The sequence below is a fragment of the Ictidomys tridecemlineatus genome, chromosome 7, assembly GCF_052094955.1.
Source record: "Ictidomys tridecemlineatus isolate mIctTri1 chromosome 7, mIctTri1.hap1, whole genome shotgun sequence".
In the NCBI taxonomy this organism is placed as follows: Eukaryota; Metazoa; Chordata; class Mammalia; order Rodentia; family Sciuridae; genus Ictidomys; species Ictidomys tridecemlineatus.
In genome coordinates this window covers 108,137,790-108,156,515 of record NC_135483.1, presented here as the reverse complement: position 1 = coordinate 108,156,515, position 18,726 = coordinate 108,137,790, and the positions used below count along the sequence as shown (strand labels likewise).

Genomic DNA, 18,726 nt, shown 5'->3' with positions numbered 1-18,726 from the left:
AGGTCATATGGACATGATAAATTTTCCTGTATACAAGGCTATGTATTATAATATTATGGTGTTGACATATCTTATCCATATGCCTATAAATATTTGTACTTTTCTACTTGTTATACTTGTTCTTCTTAGGAAGACAGAAATATGTTTTAAATATGTTTGTTATTATCTCCTTAATGTTGCTATTATATTATCAAGATCTCTTTCTTTTACAAACCATTTTTGTTAGCTTTTTTTACCACTGTGACCAAAAGACCTGACAAAAACAATGTAGAAGAGGAAAAGTTTATTTTGGCTTATAGTTTCAGAGGTATTAGTTCACAGATGGTCAACTCCATTTCTCAGAGCACTAGATGAGGCAGAACATCATGACAAAAGCATAAGGAAAGCAGCTCAGGACATGACACCAGGAAGCAGAGAGAGAAAGAATACGCTCCACTCTCCAGGGTCAAAATACAAACCCTATAGGCACACCTCCAATGACCTGCTTTCTCCAGCTACACCCTGCATACCTATAGTAACCACCCAGTTAATCCATATCAATGAATTAATCCAGTGATTAGGTCAAGTTTCTTATAATCAATCCACCAATTAGGTTAAGGCTCTTAGGCAATCATTTAAGTCTGAAAATTCTTGCATTGTCTCACACTTAAGCTTTTGTGGAACACATCATATCTAAACCATAACAAATACTTCTTAATGAAAATAAACAAAATATGATAAACAGGAAATATTAGTGATAAATAGCAAACAAAAATGAACTTAATTAATGGTAAAAGTGCAAAGTCAATTAGTGGAAGAATTTCAGATAATTAAGAGAATTATACTTTTTCTTTTCTTTCTTTAAATTACTTGTAATATTTGTTCAGAATACAATGGATGTAAATTGACAGATTCTTCAGATTTAACCTCAACATAATATACAGGTAGGAGAAAACAGATATAAGTGGTATGCTTGCTTTAGCCAATTCTCAGTTATTTGGGAATACATTGCAACTACATCTCATTTTTAAAGAAAATCATTTTGAGAGAAATGCCAGTTTTTATAAAAAATGATTAAAACCAACCCCTAATTTAAAATTTCCTGTCACTTTGGTGATGGTAGCATTCCTTAGTACTGAAAAAAACTTTGCAGAAGGCAAATTGCTTTAAACATGTTCCCGTTATGCACAAAGTGTGTTTCCTCTTTAATTGCCTCAGCAGCTTAACACAGGTGGAATCCTATTTATAAAATGAAGTAAACTATAATGAGGACACTACAATAATCCCTGCTGTACAGGGCCTGGAATGATGTGAGACTGAAGAGTCCCTCTTCTTTTGCTCTCTCTGTGATTTAGGAGTCTCTAGGCTCTGAACCAGGGATAGCCTGCCTCCTGTTCATTAGTAAGAGATGGTCAGCAATAATCAGTTAAGTGCAAATAAGAAAATAATACTATTAAAAATGGGAAAATAGCCACTTGACATGGAAGAGTGGTTTTAAGGTTTTTAAGATGGCAGGAGTGGGTAGTTTAGAATCAAAGGTAAAGTGATTCGCCTTAGAGAAGAAATATCTCTCTTGTTCCGAAAGAAAAGGAAATTAGAATGAGTGAAAATAAAGAAACAGAATTCTAAGATGATGATTCTATTTTCTCTAGGCAGTGAGGGCATTTGAGAACCAACAGTCATAGTTCCGATTTTGAAGCAAGTTGAGAAGGTTGAAATTGTTCTTTCAGTTCACTAGAAAAATATGTTAATACTAAGAGCTAATATGTTTATAATATGTGTGCCAAGCACTATTCCAAACATATTTAATGCATGGCCTCATTAAATTCTTACCACAACACTATGAGGTTTAAAGAACTTTATCTACTTTTATAAGTGTGAAAACTGAAGCACCGAGATTAAGTGACTTGCTTATTCTCTCTCATACTTTTAAGTGTTGGAGTCAGGATTTGAATCCAGACAATCTAACTCAAGAAGCCATAATTTCTCTAGGATAGCTGAATAAATTTAGTATTTGTTAATGATTGTGGATTTGGGTGGTACCTATTTTCTTATTAGAGACTTTTCAGCATCTCTGTATAGATAGAAAGAAGATATAAAATTAAAGTCTATATATTCTGTGTATTACAATTTTAACACCCAAATAAGTTTTATTCATGCTTATGGTTTAGTAGTAAAAGTTGATTACCTGGGCTGTGGCTCAGTGGTAGAGCACTTGTCTCACGTATGTGAGACACTGGATTCAATCCTCAGAACCACATAATTAATTGAAGTGAAAATAAAGATGTTATGCTCATCTACAATTTTTTTAAAAAGTTAATTACCTTACTGGTATGACTAGTTGATGGAGTTTATAAAGAAATCAAAATTTTAACTGATGTTAGTTTTAATAGAATTAGATTAGCTGTTTTAATCAATGACTTTTATAATTAAACTTTCATGAAATTAATTTTTAAGTTGTTATACTATATTGGCTTTGCTTTCCAGTGATGTCAAAATTTGAGTAATTTTTAAAAATATTTTGTTTTAGTTGTAGTTGGACACCATACCTTTATTTTATTTCTATGTGGTGCTGAGGATTGAACCCAGCACCCCGCATTACAGGTTCTTTTATAAAATTGTGTTAGTTAAGATATTAAATTGGAGTTGCTTACTCCACTTGTCAATGAGCTGCTTGTAGAACTTAGTGTCAAAAGAGTACATGTATTAGGGATGTTAGATTACTATTTACAGATATATTCATAAGGAACTAAAATGTGCTTGGAGATAAGAAAATAATACATGTGATAGTTTATCTGAACCATCATTTGAACTAAAACTTTGTTTTTCTGTGAGAAAATTTTTACATGGCGCTCTGTGAAAATGTCTCAAGTCCTTTTATTGTCGCATGGAACTACGAATATTCCCTGAAGGCCATGTTCTACCAGATTCAAAAGTACTTTTTGAAGTTGCTGAAATAGTTTCTAATTTAAGAATCATGAGCAAAGAGAAGAGATGGTGGAAGACAAATTTTTATCCTCCCTTTTGTGGTGGGCTGCAGAAGCCAGGCATGGGGAGGGTTGTGTATTAACAGTACCTATTCTCCTTTACTATGGTATTTCTTTTGATATTTGAAATAATTTTAAAGGATAAAAGCCAAATCACTATCAATATATAAATTTAATGTGAAACAGTATAAGGTAGCTGGATAAATGAGTAAAAACAAGAGAGACAGGGTATCAAATGGATAAGTTAAATGCACATATTTGTGCAATGCAGTATTATTTGGCATTAAAAAAATAAATTAAGTAATTTATTTACAACGTGGATTAAAAACATTGTTATGTTAAAGCAAATCACACAAAAACACATATTGGATGACTTTAACATATATGAAATATACAAGATGGTCAAATTCAGAGGGACACAAAATAGATTAAATGTTTACCCAGAGCTAGTAGTGAAGGGTAACTTGATGGTAACAGCTGAAAGGTAAAGGGATTCCTTTTTGGGTAATAGTTAAAAGAAACTCTTGAATATACTAAAAGCCATTGGAGTGTTCATTCTAAAAGGGTGGATTTTATAGTATGTGGATTATATCTCAGTGAATCCATTTTTAAAAAAATCTAAGATAATGAAATCAAGTTCTTTTGTCTTTCTGCTCTAGCTATCCTAGTTCGCTGCTTCCTCTCATTGTGGCGGCGGGATGACTGCTATAAAACAGGATGTCAGATTTCCAGTTCAGGCCATCATGTTCAAAGCAAAATAGTGATCTGAGAATCCCTTTGTCAGTGAGGATGTTTGTTGAAGCCTCCAGCAGAATTCCCAGATGTCTTATTAGTCAGGAGGAATAGAAGACTAGCTTAGACCAATCATAGTTCAACTCTGGTTGATTAAGAAGGACAGGAAGAAATCAAAGTCAATGGCTATCAGATATCGGAGCAAACTGCCATATAGTGTGGGATCCAATGACCTCAGCACTTTATGGGAGGCTTCTTTGGAGGTTATGGCTATTAATGGGAAAATTATTCTGACATTTGTTAGAACAGTAAGGAAGAAGACTTTATTTAAGACTGATAGGAGTTGCCTCTGTTGTAACAGAGACAGATGAGCTAGGTTCCAAATACAATAAGGACAAGTAAGGATTTATAGCTAATGAAGAGGTTAATAGATGGAAAACTAGAGATATCAAGTGTAAGAGATCCTTGCAAAACTGACCTAACAGAATTCTTGCCAAAGACAGGTCAAAGACTTACACATCAAAAGTGGGGAATGAGGAACTTGCTTAGTTATTAAGGATAGGAAGATTCTTGCTAAGATTGAGTAATAGAGGTCTGGCATGGACAAGAGACCACATAAGGACAAGGTCAAGGCTTAGTTGAGAAGAGAGCTCAGAGGATCCTGGATTAAACTTTGATCAAAAGAGAAACTTGTCTTTCCTCAGGTTTAATGTTTTCCTTTATTTTTTTTAGTATTTATTAAAAGCTGACAAGTTTAAATCAAATAATTTTATCTGCTCTTCAATGCAGTATAGGTTGTCCCCCCACCACCACTGCCACTGCTTCTACTTCAGAAAGTATGATGTACACCTCTTCACTTAAACAAATCTGGCCTGGGATTGTAGCTTAGTGGTGGAGCACTTGCCTAGCACATGTTAGGCACTGGGTCAATCCTCAGCACCACATAAAAAAAAAAAAAATAAAGTAAAGGTATTGTGTCCATTTATAACTACAAAAATTATTTTTAAAAATTAACAAATATTAAAATATATTATCTTCATTTATATTTTCTTTAAATAAGATATAGTGTATAATCTTTGTTAATTATGGAAATCAGACCTTCATTTAACAGGAACATGATAAATTTCAGTAAAATAGTACAATTTTGAACACATGCATTTTTTGTAACTTCTAGAAAACCTGAACCCACCATAACCAAAATACTGATTATTACCAGGACCTGGCATTTCTCATACTGCTCAAATAATTTAAAATCTAACAATGTGGTGACAATTTTGATTAGAATAAAGTCAAGATAGTTAAAATGCATGTATAGTACATTTTTAAATGCAAATCTATGCAATTCCTAACTTAAGAACCTAAAAGAATCCTAGAAGTTCATCTGTTACATAGATATTTTGGTACTCTGAACACCTTTCCTCCTAGGAATCAACATCATAATGATGGTTTTTATCTTAGTCTCAAGAGCCTGTTTAGCCGGTTGTGTAATTTACCTTTATAATATTAATAGTAACCACAACCCTTTCCAAAGCAGTAACTTGGAAGAATTGGAGGGCTGGGAACTTGAGCTTTGGCATAAGTGGTTCTGGTAGTGATGGGAAGTTGGGTGACATCAGTGGAGGAAACAATGGCAGAAATGGCTTGCTTAGGAAGAGAAAGGGAGTGCATCTTAGACTAGGGATACAGTGATCTTAGTTATGAATCCAAACTGGATAGTTGTAAATGCACCCTAAAAACACTACAACTTGACATGTACTTTTTGAAAGCCTTATCACAGTAAATATAGCTCTTTAGGCAAACGTGTACTTTTAAAGTGATTCAGTTGCCATGACAACACATCCAGAATTTATAGCTTCTTGTTTTGAGAGGGCTCTATTTTCACTTTCTGAGGCACCAAAATCCAAGGCTAAAGTTCTTACCAGTCTCTAATCTCATTGTATGAAGAATTTCTGTTATTTAGAAAATTTAGACATACAAAATATAGCTTTCGAAATCAGTCTTGTCACATTATAGTCATATGCATTAATTTTAAATACATATTTTTCAAATTTGAAAGCCCCCATTTAAAATTTTTTATTAACAAAGCTGCATAATATTACTTTGACAGCAAAAAATAATCATTCCAAAAACAAATCTTCCTAACTTTATTCCCACTACTTTCCAGTTTTTTAAAACTGAATTTTTTTTTTTTTAGTATTTCAAATCCCTTACACCAGGGGTTCTTAGTTTGTATTACTGCTTGTGTTGTAATTTTGGCTGTGATCAATTGCTTCCTCAATATAGAAGGTAAAATTTTAGTTCTTTCCCCCTCTGCCCCACCTTCACATACATACATTTCCTCTATTCTCATCTTTCTGTCAAAGTGTTATAGTTTTACTAATTGTATAGCAACTTCTTCTAATTTTGGCTTGATCCACATTTGCTATGTATATTATTAGAAACGTGTTTAAAATATTTACTAGTGAGCAATGTGAGATCCTATGAATTTTCATTGTGATATATCAATACATTGCATGATGTTAACATCAGGATAAACATAAGGACAAGGTCAAGGCATTTATCCTTTCTTTGTGGTAAAAAAAATTCGATATCCTTTCTTCTAGCTTTTTGAAATATACTGTACATTATTGATATGACTATCACCTCCAGTGTTCAAAAGCACACCAAAATGTCTTACTTCTAACTAGAACTTTGTAACCCTTTATCATGTTTTATTTCTTCTATAACACATTTTATTTTATTTTCATTTAGTAATTATTGAAGTTTTTGTTTTTGTTTTCCTCTTCTTTTGCTTAATTGTCGGTGTACCTATCACTAATTCATCCTCAAAGTTTTCCCTTGTTATTTTCTTACTGTCTTTAAACATTGGGCATTGTTAATTTCATCTTCTTAAAGAAATTTTCCCTGAAGCCTCTGATCAACTCCAGTCTAGACTGTTGCTCCTTAGGTCTGCTGCATAGCTTTCATCCTAGAGATTTTTCTTTTTCTCCTTTGTTCTGAACCACCTATTTCCATGGTATTATTTTCTTTCTTTGTTTACTCTCTTATTTTGCTGGATCAAATTCCCCACTAAGCCTCCCCAAAACGAGGTTCTTTGGAGGTAAATTATTTGAGTCACTTAGATATTTTAAAATATTCATGTTCTTTATACCTGATTTTTAATTTGGCTGGATGTGAAATTTGTAGAAATCTGTTTCTCTAAAAATTTCTTATATTGTTGTTGAAAAATCCAATGCAATTCAAGATTTTTATCCTATTTTGATTCTGAGAAATTTTTTCCTCCTTTCTCTGGAATCTTTATCCTCAGCATTCTAAAATCTCATAATGATAGGCCTTGCTCTGGGTTCATTTTCATTCTATGAAGGATGAATACTTTTCCATTTTCCATTGTGAATACTCATGCCCATATGATCAGTGAAACTTTTTCTTTGATTTATTTCTTTCTTCTTTCTCTGCATTATTTCCTAGAAATGTTATTTTTCACATATTGCTCTCATGACTTAGTTCTCTAATTTTCTTGTATTTTATTTATTATTTTCTACCTTCTTTTTTGGACATTTTCTGAGTTTAATAACCAGTGAATTTTAAACTTCTGCTATTATATTTTTAATTTTTGAGAGCATTTTTTCATTCAATGTTTCATTTTTGTATCATCCTGTTTTTGTTTTATAAATACACTCTTTTCTAGCCTGCACAATTAATATATTCATCTGTGTTGTGTTCTAAAAATGCCTGGTGATCTTGGGTTGTTTGCTTCTGTTTACATAAAAGATACTAAACACTGACTATGCTAAACCTTGTGCGTAGATATGCTTATAGACTATTGCTGTCATTTAAAGGTGATCTGATTGGGATGTTTTGTTGAGAACCCCCTAATATTAGTATCTTTAGTTCTTTCTTTCCTTTTTTTATTTTTATGTATATTTTTTAGTTGTAGATGAATACACAGTATCTTTATTTTTATGTGGTGCTGAGGATCAAACTCAGTGCCTCATACATTCGAGGCAAGCGCTTTACCACTGAGCTACATCCTCAGCCCCTATTTCTTTCTTTTGTTGTTTTTTTTTTTTTCCTCCTCTTTGGTCATTTTCCCCAGAAAAGAATCATTTTTTATATGAATCTGCTCTTCTGCTTAATGGACACAAGCCTATTTGTCTCTTTGGGATATATGGAGGTAATAAGGCTAAGAGCAGATATCATCAATATACACACACATATGTGTCTGTACATGTGTATATACACACATACACATACACACAGACACACATAACTTCGTATGTGGTTCTGGATACACGTGTCAGCCAAGTGCTTTTACCATTGAGCTACAGTTCCAGTACTTTATCATTTATATATAACATTCATTTAATCTCCATGATTTTTGCTCAGTATGCCTACTCTCTGAGTCCTTTTGTGCTTTTATATCATAATACCCAAGACTGAGTAATTTTTAAACAATTGAAGTTTATTTGGCTCATAGTTCTGGAGGTTAAGAAGTTCAATATCAAGGTGTGCACTTGTGAGGAGGGACTTTGTGCTGCATTGTCCTATAGTGGAATACAGAAAGACAAGAGAATGTGAGAAATCAAGAGATTGAATTTGCAGCCTTAAGCCCTTTTATACTTGGCATTAGTCCACTTAAGAAGGTAGAAGCCTCATAACCTAAACACCTCATATTAGGCCCTACCTCTCAACACTATTGCATTGAGCCTTAAGTTTCCAATCCATACTTTTTAAAAATTTGTTTTAATTAGTTATACATGACAGTAGAATGCATTTATGCACTTTGATATCATACATAGATGTGGAGTTCCAGTTATCCAAATAAATTGTTTTACCCTATCTAAAAAAATAATTCTAATTTTTTGCTAGGGTGGTCAGGGAAGGTACCTGTGATGTGGGATCCTCAGAGAGAGGATATGGAACAATGTTATACACAATCAACTATTTCAGCATTCAGCAAGTCCTCCACTTCTAGCCATACTTCATTCCCATTCCATAGGTGCTATTTCCTAAGCCTTTATAGATGTAGATGACTATAGCATGAACCAGGTGCTTCTTGACTTTTTTTTTGCCAGCTTCGGATCTCCCAGATTGGCTAATCAGTTATTAGGCATCATCTATGTATTAGCTTTGAAAGTTTTGTTGCTTTTGACCTTTCTCCAATTTTTTTTTGTCCCTGTATAGTTTACTAAAATTTAAAAATGGCATAGAAAAGAAATGTCTTCTACTATGGTAGGCCAAACTATACCTGACTGGGTCTGACTCTTTGCTGAGCAGGTGTGGCATCCAGTGGTCATGCTGCTGGATAGCCTCAGTCTTCTAGGTTTTGAGTGACTGTGTCTTCCTGCATGGGCATGCCTTTTGGGTGGATCTATGCTCACCTGGTCCTTTGTAATATTATCCCTTGCCCTGTTTAGGATAGAATGTTCCATGGAGATGCCTTTTTTGTGTCCCCTTCTCTTACTGGGCCCTGGGGTGTGGTCTTCCTAGATGTAAGTCAACCTGCTGTCAGCAGACATCATGAAGCTAGACCTTGAAACCTGACCCCTTACCTCATTTGAATAGCTTCTCCTCAATAAAAGGGGTCAGCGCCTGCTCTCTCTCTCTCTCTCTCTCTCTCTCTCTCTCTCTCTCTCTCTCTCTCTCTCTGTAGAGTCTTAAGGTCAGAGGAGCCGTCACAGCTCCCAAAAGAAGGTATTTCTGTCTCTTGTTTGGTTGTTTCACACAGCCCAGTTAGCCCAGTTCCCCTGAAGTGACACCTGAGTGTTTTAGTTGCGAGCAACCTGGCATTCCGCCTGTCATCTCTATACAAAATCTTTAAGTAACTAGCTTTTAACAGTTAGAATATACTGTATCCAAGTTTAAAATTAATTAATCCTATCCACTTTAAATTCAATTCCTATTTAAGTCACTTCATGTTGACTTCTTACTCTTAGTATGTAATTTTTCCTAAAGTTAACTGATGAAAACATATTCAATCTGAGCTTTCATGATTTTCTTCTACCACACAATTTCTTCATATTTCCCTCTGTTCTTTCAGACATTCCTCCTGTGCTCTTGATCCTGTCACTCCAGGCTCTTCTGGAATCTTCTCTACCTCAAAAAAAAGCCAAATGCCCTTATTTTCTATTTCTCCTAGCCTGTACACTTCTTTAACTGCCTGTTAGTAAGCCTACTAAGTTCCTTAAGTTAAAAAGTAAATAAACTCGGGCTGGGGATATAGCTCAGTTGGTAGAGTGCTTGCTTTGCATGCACAAAGCCCTGGTTTCTATCCCTAGAGTCAGATAGATAGATAGATAGATAGATAGATAGATAGATAGATAGATAGATAAACAAACAAACCCACCCACCCACACAACTGAGCAAGGTGGCACATGCCTGTAATCTCAACTATATGAGAGGCTGAGGCAAGAGGATCAAAAGTTCAAGGCCAGCCTGGGCAACTTAGTGAGATCCTATCTCAAAATTTTAAAAAGGGGGGCTGGAGTTGTAGCTCAGTGGCAGAACGCTTGTCTAATATGTTTGAGGCTCTACGTTCAATCCTCAACATCACATAAAAACAAATAAGTAAAAAAAAAAAAAAGTAAAAAATGGTTGGAGATAAGCACAGAAGAAGAGTACCTCTGGGTTCAATCCCTAGTCCTGTCAAAAAATAAATAAACAAGCAAACAAATTTTCCTTAAATCTTAAAATTCAGTCTCAGACTTCTTACTCTTCTGCAGTCTTTCCTTAAAAAAAAAAAAGCCATTATTTAAAAACATTTTTTTTAGTTATAGATGAACACAATACCTTTATTTATTTATTTATTTTTATGTGCTGCTAGGATTGAACCCAGTGGTCTCACAAGTGCTAGGCAAGCGCTCTACCACTGAGCTACAAGCCCAGCCCCCAAAATGCCATTTAAAAAAAAAGAAAATTTACTTTCTGTTTTCTCTTTAACTCTATACAAACATAGTCTTCTTTAGGACTTTTTTGAAAGTCATCTTCTAAGCAAAACTATCTACCCCTTCTGTACCATACCCTGCTTGACTAACCCCTTTCCATGTTGTGCTTTATTTTCTTTTTCTTTCTAATTCTTGTCTTGTTCTTGTTTTACCTCACATTTCTCACCTCTTCTCCCTCTTTTTTCACATGCCCCTTATATATTGGCTTCTACTTCCTTATACTGCCCCGAGAAGAAAGCAGCTGAAAGTTGTGAGACCTACTGATGTTAATACAGAGACTTGCTGATTTTTGAGGCATTTTTTTCCTTTAAAAATGACATGATTCTTAAATAAATTTTTATGACATTAATATAGTTTAACTTTTAATATTTAGGCAGGTGCAGTAAAGGATTATATTAAGATGATACTTCAGAATGATTCACTTAAGTTTCTGGTTTTTGCTCACCATTTAAGCATGCTCCAAGCTTGCACAGAAGCAGTCATTGAAAACAAGGTATGTTGACTTTGTTATGTAAAATAATTTTTAGAGTGCAAATTTGTACTATTCTAAAAATTACTTGTAGTCTCATAATTTAGGTAGAATATTCCCCCCTTCTTCAGATGATGTTTTATAAAATTTATTATTTTAGAAATAATGTATTATTAAATTTTTTTTCAAATTATACAAATGCTATATTATTATGATGTACTATTTTATCTTTCATGCCAATTTTTAAATTTTCCTTTGATAAATTTATTTGAATTCATTAATCATAGGTTGCTTGGAAACAGTAATGTGAATTCTTATTTTTTTTCCTAGATATACCATTTGAAAGTAGTATGTTCTTTAACAATTAAAAGTTAAAATTTTTGTTTATCTGCATGGTGTCCTTTGAATGTGGGTTATGTAGACGATAAAAGGAATCCAGCCACTATTATCAACTAAGTACTTTTACACCTTTTAAACTTCCAGTCAGTATTTTCTATAGAAAATTATTGATAAGATTTAATATAGATGAATTTGAAACAGATGGCCCATGTGACTTACCAGATTAGTGCTACCAAATAAGCTGGCTCTACCACATTTTCTTCAGTCAACCTTAATTTCCAATGGTTCTGTCAGCGACAGCATCATCCATTTTTTTCCACATTTATACCTGCCATCTATTCTCTTTAAATGATGAGAACTTCTAGAGATGTTCAAAAATGGCCAAAAGAAATTCTCTGACAAATATGTAAGCTTGCTAGACATGCAACAACAAAGCCACTTGTCATTATAGGTCAGTTTTTTAAAATCAGGAATAAAGCCATGTTTTTTTAAAAAAAAAACTTTATATCAATTTTTTAAAATGTTACTCCTGTGTTATTTATTTATTTATTGTGGTGCTGGGGATTAAACCCAAGGCCTTGTGCATGTGAGGCAAGCAGTCTACCAACTGAGCTATCTCCCCAGCCCCTTTATATCGTTTTTTTTTTAAGAATTAACTATTATGTTCATTAACATTAGCCAAAGAAGTAGTCCTAGTATTTCCTCCATAGAGCACATAGAGTAATAAAGTGTTATACATTAAAAGGTACTTTCTCATTGATTTTTCTATAGTATCTATACAACACCTTGTGAGGTGTTAATTAAACTTAGAAATAATTTTTAAGTGATAGAGCAATAAAATTAGGTTTGTAATATTTTCTTATTCTGATTCTATTACACTTTAAAATTACTAGAATCTATTCCAAGTATAGTGGTCTGCCTCTTTTTCCCACATTCATTTTACTAGTATGTTTAGAATCTCATTTAGCTTTACTGTATTTTACTAAAAGTTAAAAATGTAGGTACTCATGGGGTAGAAAGTGATTTTCTCCCAAACTTCCTTACAAACTGTGTATTTTTTTTTAGAAAGACCCTTAGAAGATTTTATAATCTCTCTTAATGAATAATAAATGGATTTTTAGTTTATTTATTATTTGCTTTGTGGAGATAAAGTTAATAGTTGATATTCTATTTGATGTTAACTTGAATTATTCTCTTTTAAAAGTGAATATTTCTATGTCTCAACTACTTAAGGTCATACTTTCTGTAGACGTGCATATTTGAATGAGACTATTTGAAATTTAGGGCTCATAATTGTTTTTATTAAGGTGAATTATTATTTTTAGCTTTTCAAACACTTCTTTGTCACAACTGAAATTATTCTTAAAGACAGCACTGTTCAGTTTAATAATATTTCTCAACTTTTAAAAAAATATATGTGGGTATCTTATTTCACCACCTGAATGGAGATGACCATATCATGTTTTTCTTTGCATTTTAACATTGTGAAAAAAGAGAACTCAAGGGCCATATTTCCTAGTTAATATTTGAGCTGTATTTCAGTATTACATTCAGTACTCTTCTTGAATCCTTGCTATGTGAGCAGAGTCATCTTTGTTCTAGCATGTCTGACTATCTTTTACTTTGGAATCAGTGATTCTATAATTTTAAAGTTAGTCTGATCCATTGTTTAAAGGTTGCATATCAATTTACATAGATTTTTTTTTCTTTTTTGGTACCAGGGATTAAATTTAGGAGCACTCGACCACTGAGCTACATTCCCAGCCCTATTTTGTATTTTATTTAGAGATAGGATCTCACTGAGTTGCTTATTAGCACCTTGCTTTTTTTTTTTTTTTTGAGTTATACATGGACACAATATCTCTATTTTGTTTATTTAATTTTTTATGTGGTGCTAAGGATTGAACCCAGTGCCTCATGTGTGCGAGGCAAGCACTCTTCCCCTGAGCTATAACCCCAGCCCAACACCTCCCTTTTTGCTGAGGGTTGCTTTGAACTCACAATTCTCCTGTCTCAGCCTCCCAAGCCGCTGGAATTACAGGCTTGTGCCATCATGCCCAACCAGTTTACATAGAATTTTACTAAAAATAACCATTACCTTAATTCAAAAAAGATGTGTGGAGCTCCTGTATATACAAGGCATTTCCCTTGATACTGATGATATAAAGATGAATTAGATGTAGACCCTATCTTTAAGTAGGCTTTTAATTAAAAAATAAGACATACACTAGTATGGCAGTATGTAAAAACGTGGATGTATAACCGATGTGATTCTGCAATCTATATATGGGGTAAAAATGGGAGTTCATAACCCACTTGAATCAAATGTATGAAATATGATATGTCAAGAGCTATGTAATGTTTTGAACAACTAATAATAAAAAAAAAGAAATTGGAGCTGGGGATGTGTCTCAGTGGTAGAACTCTTGCTTAGCATGTGTGAGGCACCGAGTTTGATTCTCAGCACCACATAAAAATAAGTAAATAAACTAAAAGTACTGTGTCTATCTTCAACTAAAAAAAAAATTAAAAATTAAAGATATTGCCATAATATAAGAAGCTATTAAGAAACTTGGTAATAGTTTTTTTATAAAACATTTGCCAACCTGTCATCTTAACTAATTTCCATTATTTTGTATGACCATAAAATAAGCAGTACAGTTTATAATATGAGAAGGATGCATAGGGTCTTGACCTAATTTTGCCATTTATCTTGTGGATGCCAGACTCGCTACATTAGGATAGATGGAAGTGTTCCATCTTCAGAAAGGATACATCTGGTTAATCAATTTCAAAATGATCCTGATACTCGTGTGGCTATTCTAAGCATTCAGGCTGCTGGTCAGGTAAGAAATTTCAAGTCTCAATTTGATATGAAAATGTCACTGAGATAATAAAAAGGCCATTAACCATAATTTTGGTTTGTAAACTATAGTGTAATTTTTGGTTTGTCACTGGTTTTGCTATAAGTAGCTTTATATATGGATCCTTGTTTTAATATTTATTCTATTTTAGAGAATGCTAAAAAGTGTAATAGAAAGAAGCCTCAACATTTTTGACTCAAATCTTCCTAAATTTTCAAGTAAAGAATTACCCAGCAGAGTATAGTTAATTTGATTGTAGTACTTTACTATGACCTTTTTTCCTTCCTTTGAATTTTCTCAAAACTTTGTTATACCACTTATCTTACTTGGTTGTGGTTCATTGATATGTGAGACAACATGGTCTGGGAGGGAGAAATTCTTTTGTCCAAGAACTTGTTATAGAGTGCTCTGATGTGTAAGTAAATAAAAACTCAGATTAAGAGTGACTTAAACATAAAAAATTTCATTCTCTCTTGCAGAGAGTCCAATCCTAGAATGGTGGTTCCACAAAATCCTTAGGACCCATGCCTCTTCTGGCTTTCTGCTTTACCACTCCAGACAAGTATCTGTAATCTAAGAGGGCTGCTAGAACTTCTCGATCATATCTGTAATTCAGGCAATTGCCTGAAGGAAGACCCACTACATCTTCTCACTGGCTTGCAGTTAGTCCCATGGTCACTTCAAACTTACAAGGGAAGCTGGAAAGAGTAGTCTTTATTCCCAGTACCCCTGATAAAATCCAGGTGTTACGTTATGGAGGAATAAGAGAAGAATAAATATTAGGGAAAGCAATGACAGTCATAGCCACACTATATTGAAGGGATCTTTCTGTACTTTTTTTTTCTTATATTCTAAAATATTCCTATGTAAGTGTTTTAAGTCAGTACATTCAACATACGGAAAACTAATTGAGAGTACTTCTGTGCCTGCAACCTAATATATAGCAAAGATCTGCTTCTACTCAGCTAAATGATTTAAATAAAATTGTATATATAGGGCTGGGGTTGTGGCTCAGTGCTAGAGTGCGTAGCATACATGAGGCACTGGGTTCGATCCTCAGCACCACATAAATGTAAAATAAAGATATTGTGTTGATTAAAACTAAAAAATAAATATATTTTAAAAAATAAAATTATGTATATAAAGAAATTCTGAGGATGAAGCATTTCTGGAACTCACAAGGAATTCAAATTAAAGAGAGGGTTATCTCAATACTTCTGTCATGTTCCATTGTATGTCCAGTAATCTGAGCTCAGTATCTGTTAATAGTATTCCAGATATAGAAATACTAAGAAAAGCTTAAAATTAGAAATGGAGTATTTATAGCAAGGTAGGTGATACATAGGAGAAAACCAGGCAGGATAGACTGGAACTTTTTCAAATTAAAAATACAATTAAAAAATAAATGACTTTTTGAAGTTAAGAATGTACAAGTCACTCCCATATTATTCAAAGCTATGCTCCTGAAGACCTGTTATAATTCAAGACTCTTATACTTTGAAGACTAATATCTTCATAGGAATAAAGGAAAGTAGGAAGGTCTTTGTTCTTAGCACTGAGAATCTTACATTATAGGTTAACAGCTCTCAGGATGATATAGAGGGGTTAGGGATATAGATCAGTAGGTAGAGTGCTTGCCTCAAATGCACAAGGCCCTGGGTTCAATCCGTAGCACCACCAAAAAAAAAAAAAAAAAAAAAAAGATGACAGTGATCTTCACAGCATATTTTCCTTTATTCTTATATGGTCATGTGATCCTTTTTACAAGTTTAAAGGTGTTCCTCTCTAAATGCTACTTCTTATTTTTCAGCATCATCTCTAATATTTGATAGTACATTTTGTCCTAAATAGCAGTGGGTTTCAACATTGTGTTTATTCGGCTCTATCCATGTTTTTGTTACTTGTAACCTATTTTATAAAGTGACTAGTTTTCAATGAAATTTTCAGCTTGAGACCTAGTGCTGCATTAAATGAATGCTAATATGAGTTTGTTATATGACACAAAAACATTTTAAGTTAAAATAATATCATCACAAAAACTACTCACTCATAGAACTTTCAATGCATGTGAACAACACCATGGATTAGACCATCTTCCTAAAGGTTGGTAGATTTTCTGACCACTACCTAACGTCGTTTACTACTATATGGCCATAGTATGAGCATTGTTTACATCTCACTCAGTCTACCAACTTTAATATCATGCATCTTTGTCATAATTTTTATTTGAGGAAATTTGCATTGTTTCATATTGCTTATACAATAAGACAGTTCATATTTTTATGTCACACTATTTCAAATTCATGCAAAATGCAATTACAAAAAAATCCTGATGCATTATATATATACTGAGACATAAAGCACTAAACTTCAGTGTCTTCAGGATGTATCATGAGTAATTTCACAGGTAGAAAAAAGTATCACTGAAGACATGATTTTCTTACTTTATAGTACTGCAGTTTGAATTAAATGAAGAGGATGTCGATACTCTCTGCCTAGTTGCTATGGATACCATGTGTTAGAAATTATATTCACCTTTATTATATATTTTATTAGATTTTCCAGTATTAAAGTGAATCCAGTCTTCATCAAAGAATGAAGTGATTTTGTTTATGTATATCCATCAACCTGAAACATTTTGAAACATCAAAATGTCTTTTAAATATATTTTTTGTAGTTCACTTGACTGTCTTGCAATAAGTAATCTTTTAACTTTTTTGAATCTTCTTAATTTGGCATAAAATGAACAACTGATTTGTTTCTAAGTCCTCTGATGATCTCCATTTAACATATTCAGAAAGACTTTATTGTATATGACTGTTGTGCTACAATTTTTAATTTATTTGCATCTCAGTTTCTTCACTATCTTTTGCTTAGGGTTTAACATTTACTGCTGCAAGTCATGTTGTATTTGCTGAGTTGTACTGGGACCCTGGACATATAAAACAAGCAGAAGACCGTGCTCACCGAATTGGACAGTGCAGTTCTGTGACTATTCACTACCTTATTGCAAATGGGACTCTGGACACCCTTATGTGGGGAATGCTGAATCGAAAGGTAGAACTTGCATTTAAACCAAGTTACTAACTTGCTTATTATGGTCTATAGCCTGAATCAGTTAAGAAGCTGAGATTTGGGCTGGGGATGTGGCTCAAGTGGTACTGCGTTCGCCTAGCATGTGTGAGGCACTGGGTTCAATTCTCAGCACCACATAAAAATACAATAAAGATATTGTGTCCACCTTAAAAAAAAGCTGACATTTAATGTCTTCAGGCAAAGTACATCAAGGTAATAATAATAGAGATCATAATGCTTACCACTGATTCTACTGCTTCAGAACTAGAAGAATAGGATCAGCTAGCAAGGAACCTAATATTTGAAACTCCAAGTTCTTTTTGTAGCCTAAGACTAAATCCTTTCCAGAAAGATTCTTGAGTTCTGATCTAATATTAGACAAAGGACATCCTTACCCAGACCCTAGAAAAGTTAGGAGTGAGCTGAATATGGTGGCACACACCTGTAATCTCAGGGACTCAGGACATTGAGGTAGGAGTATCACAATTCAAGGCTAGTCTGGGCCAGTTAGTGAGACCTTGTATCCAAGTAAAAATAAAAAGGACGAGGGATGTAGCTTAGTGGAAAAGTATACTGGGATCCAATCCCCAGTACCCAAAATAAAAAAGAAAAGTTAGGAATGGCATTATTTGCTCTGTTCTCTAAACTATCTCTTCTCCCTAATCTTGAAGGATGTTTATAGAAAGGGCTTGACTAAGTATTAGAGGATTTCTGTCTTAATAAGTGCTATTGTAACAAAATACTACATACTGTTGACACAAGGGCAATAGAAATTTATTCCTCACAGTTGGGGAGGTTAGAAGTTTGAGATCAGGGTGCCAGCATGGTTGGATTCTGATGAGGGCCCTCTTCCAAGTTGTAGTCTGCCAGCTTCGTGTATCTTCACATGATAGAAAGAGAACTCTCTGGGGTCCATTTTATAAGTGTAGTATTCCCATTCATGAAGGCTCCACCTTTACCACATAATCACTTCCCAAAGTTCCAGCCTCCTAATATCATCATATCGGGAGCCAGAATTACATCTTAATGGATTTTGGGAGGCAGCATAAATATTCATTCTGTTGTAGTATTTTTCAATCATTGAGTATAGATATTCAAAATGGCCTATTATCTCTAAGTTAAAATTCAAAGCATATAAATATTAAAAGCTTTTATGAGAAAAGCAAATATTGTAATGTTTCTAGTTAGAGCTTTCCCTCATTAAGCATAGAAATCATTGAGATGGTAATTTGGTTGTAAATTTGAATATCTATATTACTAAAGTTGGAATAGTAATATTCTCTTAGTGGATAACTTATGGTTTAAATGCAAAATCAAGTTACTACTTAATGAATGTC

The 18,726-nt window shown here is 33.6% G+C and overlaps 1 protein-coding gene across 6 annotated transcripts in view; it reads left to right on the top strand.

The window, feature by feature from the left end:
• Zranb3 (zinc finger RANBP2-type containing 3) overlaps nt 1-18,726 on the top strand; it is a 281,585-nt gene that overhangs the window by 161,252 nt on the left and 101,607 nt on the right. For all 6 annotated transcript variants that reach the window (XR_013424061.1, XR_013424060.1, XM_078017309.1 and 3 more), the window contains 3 exons: nt 11,016-11,135; nt 14,177-14,296; nt 17,192-17,371. Coding sequence is in view for 4 of the 6 variants with exons in the window: in XM_078017309.1 (XP_077873435.1) it covers nt 11,016-11,135; nt 14,177-14,296; nt 17,192-17,371 (420 nt within the window). In the remaining 2 variants the exon portion in view is untranslated. The remainder of the gene's footprint in view (nt 1-11,015; nt 11,136-14,176; nt 14,297-17,191; nt 17,372-18,726) is intronic.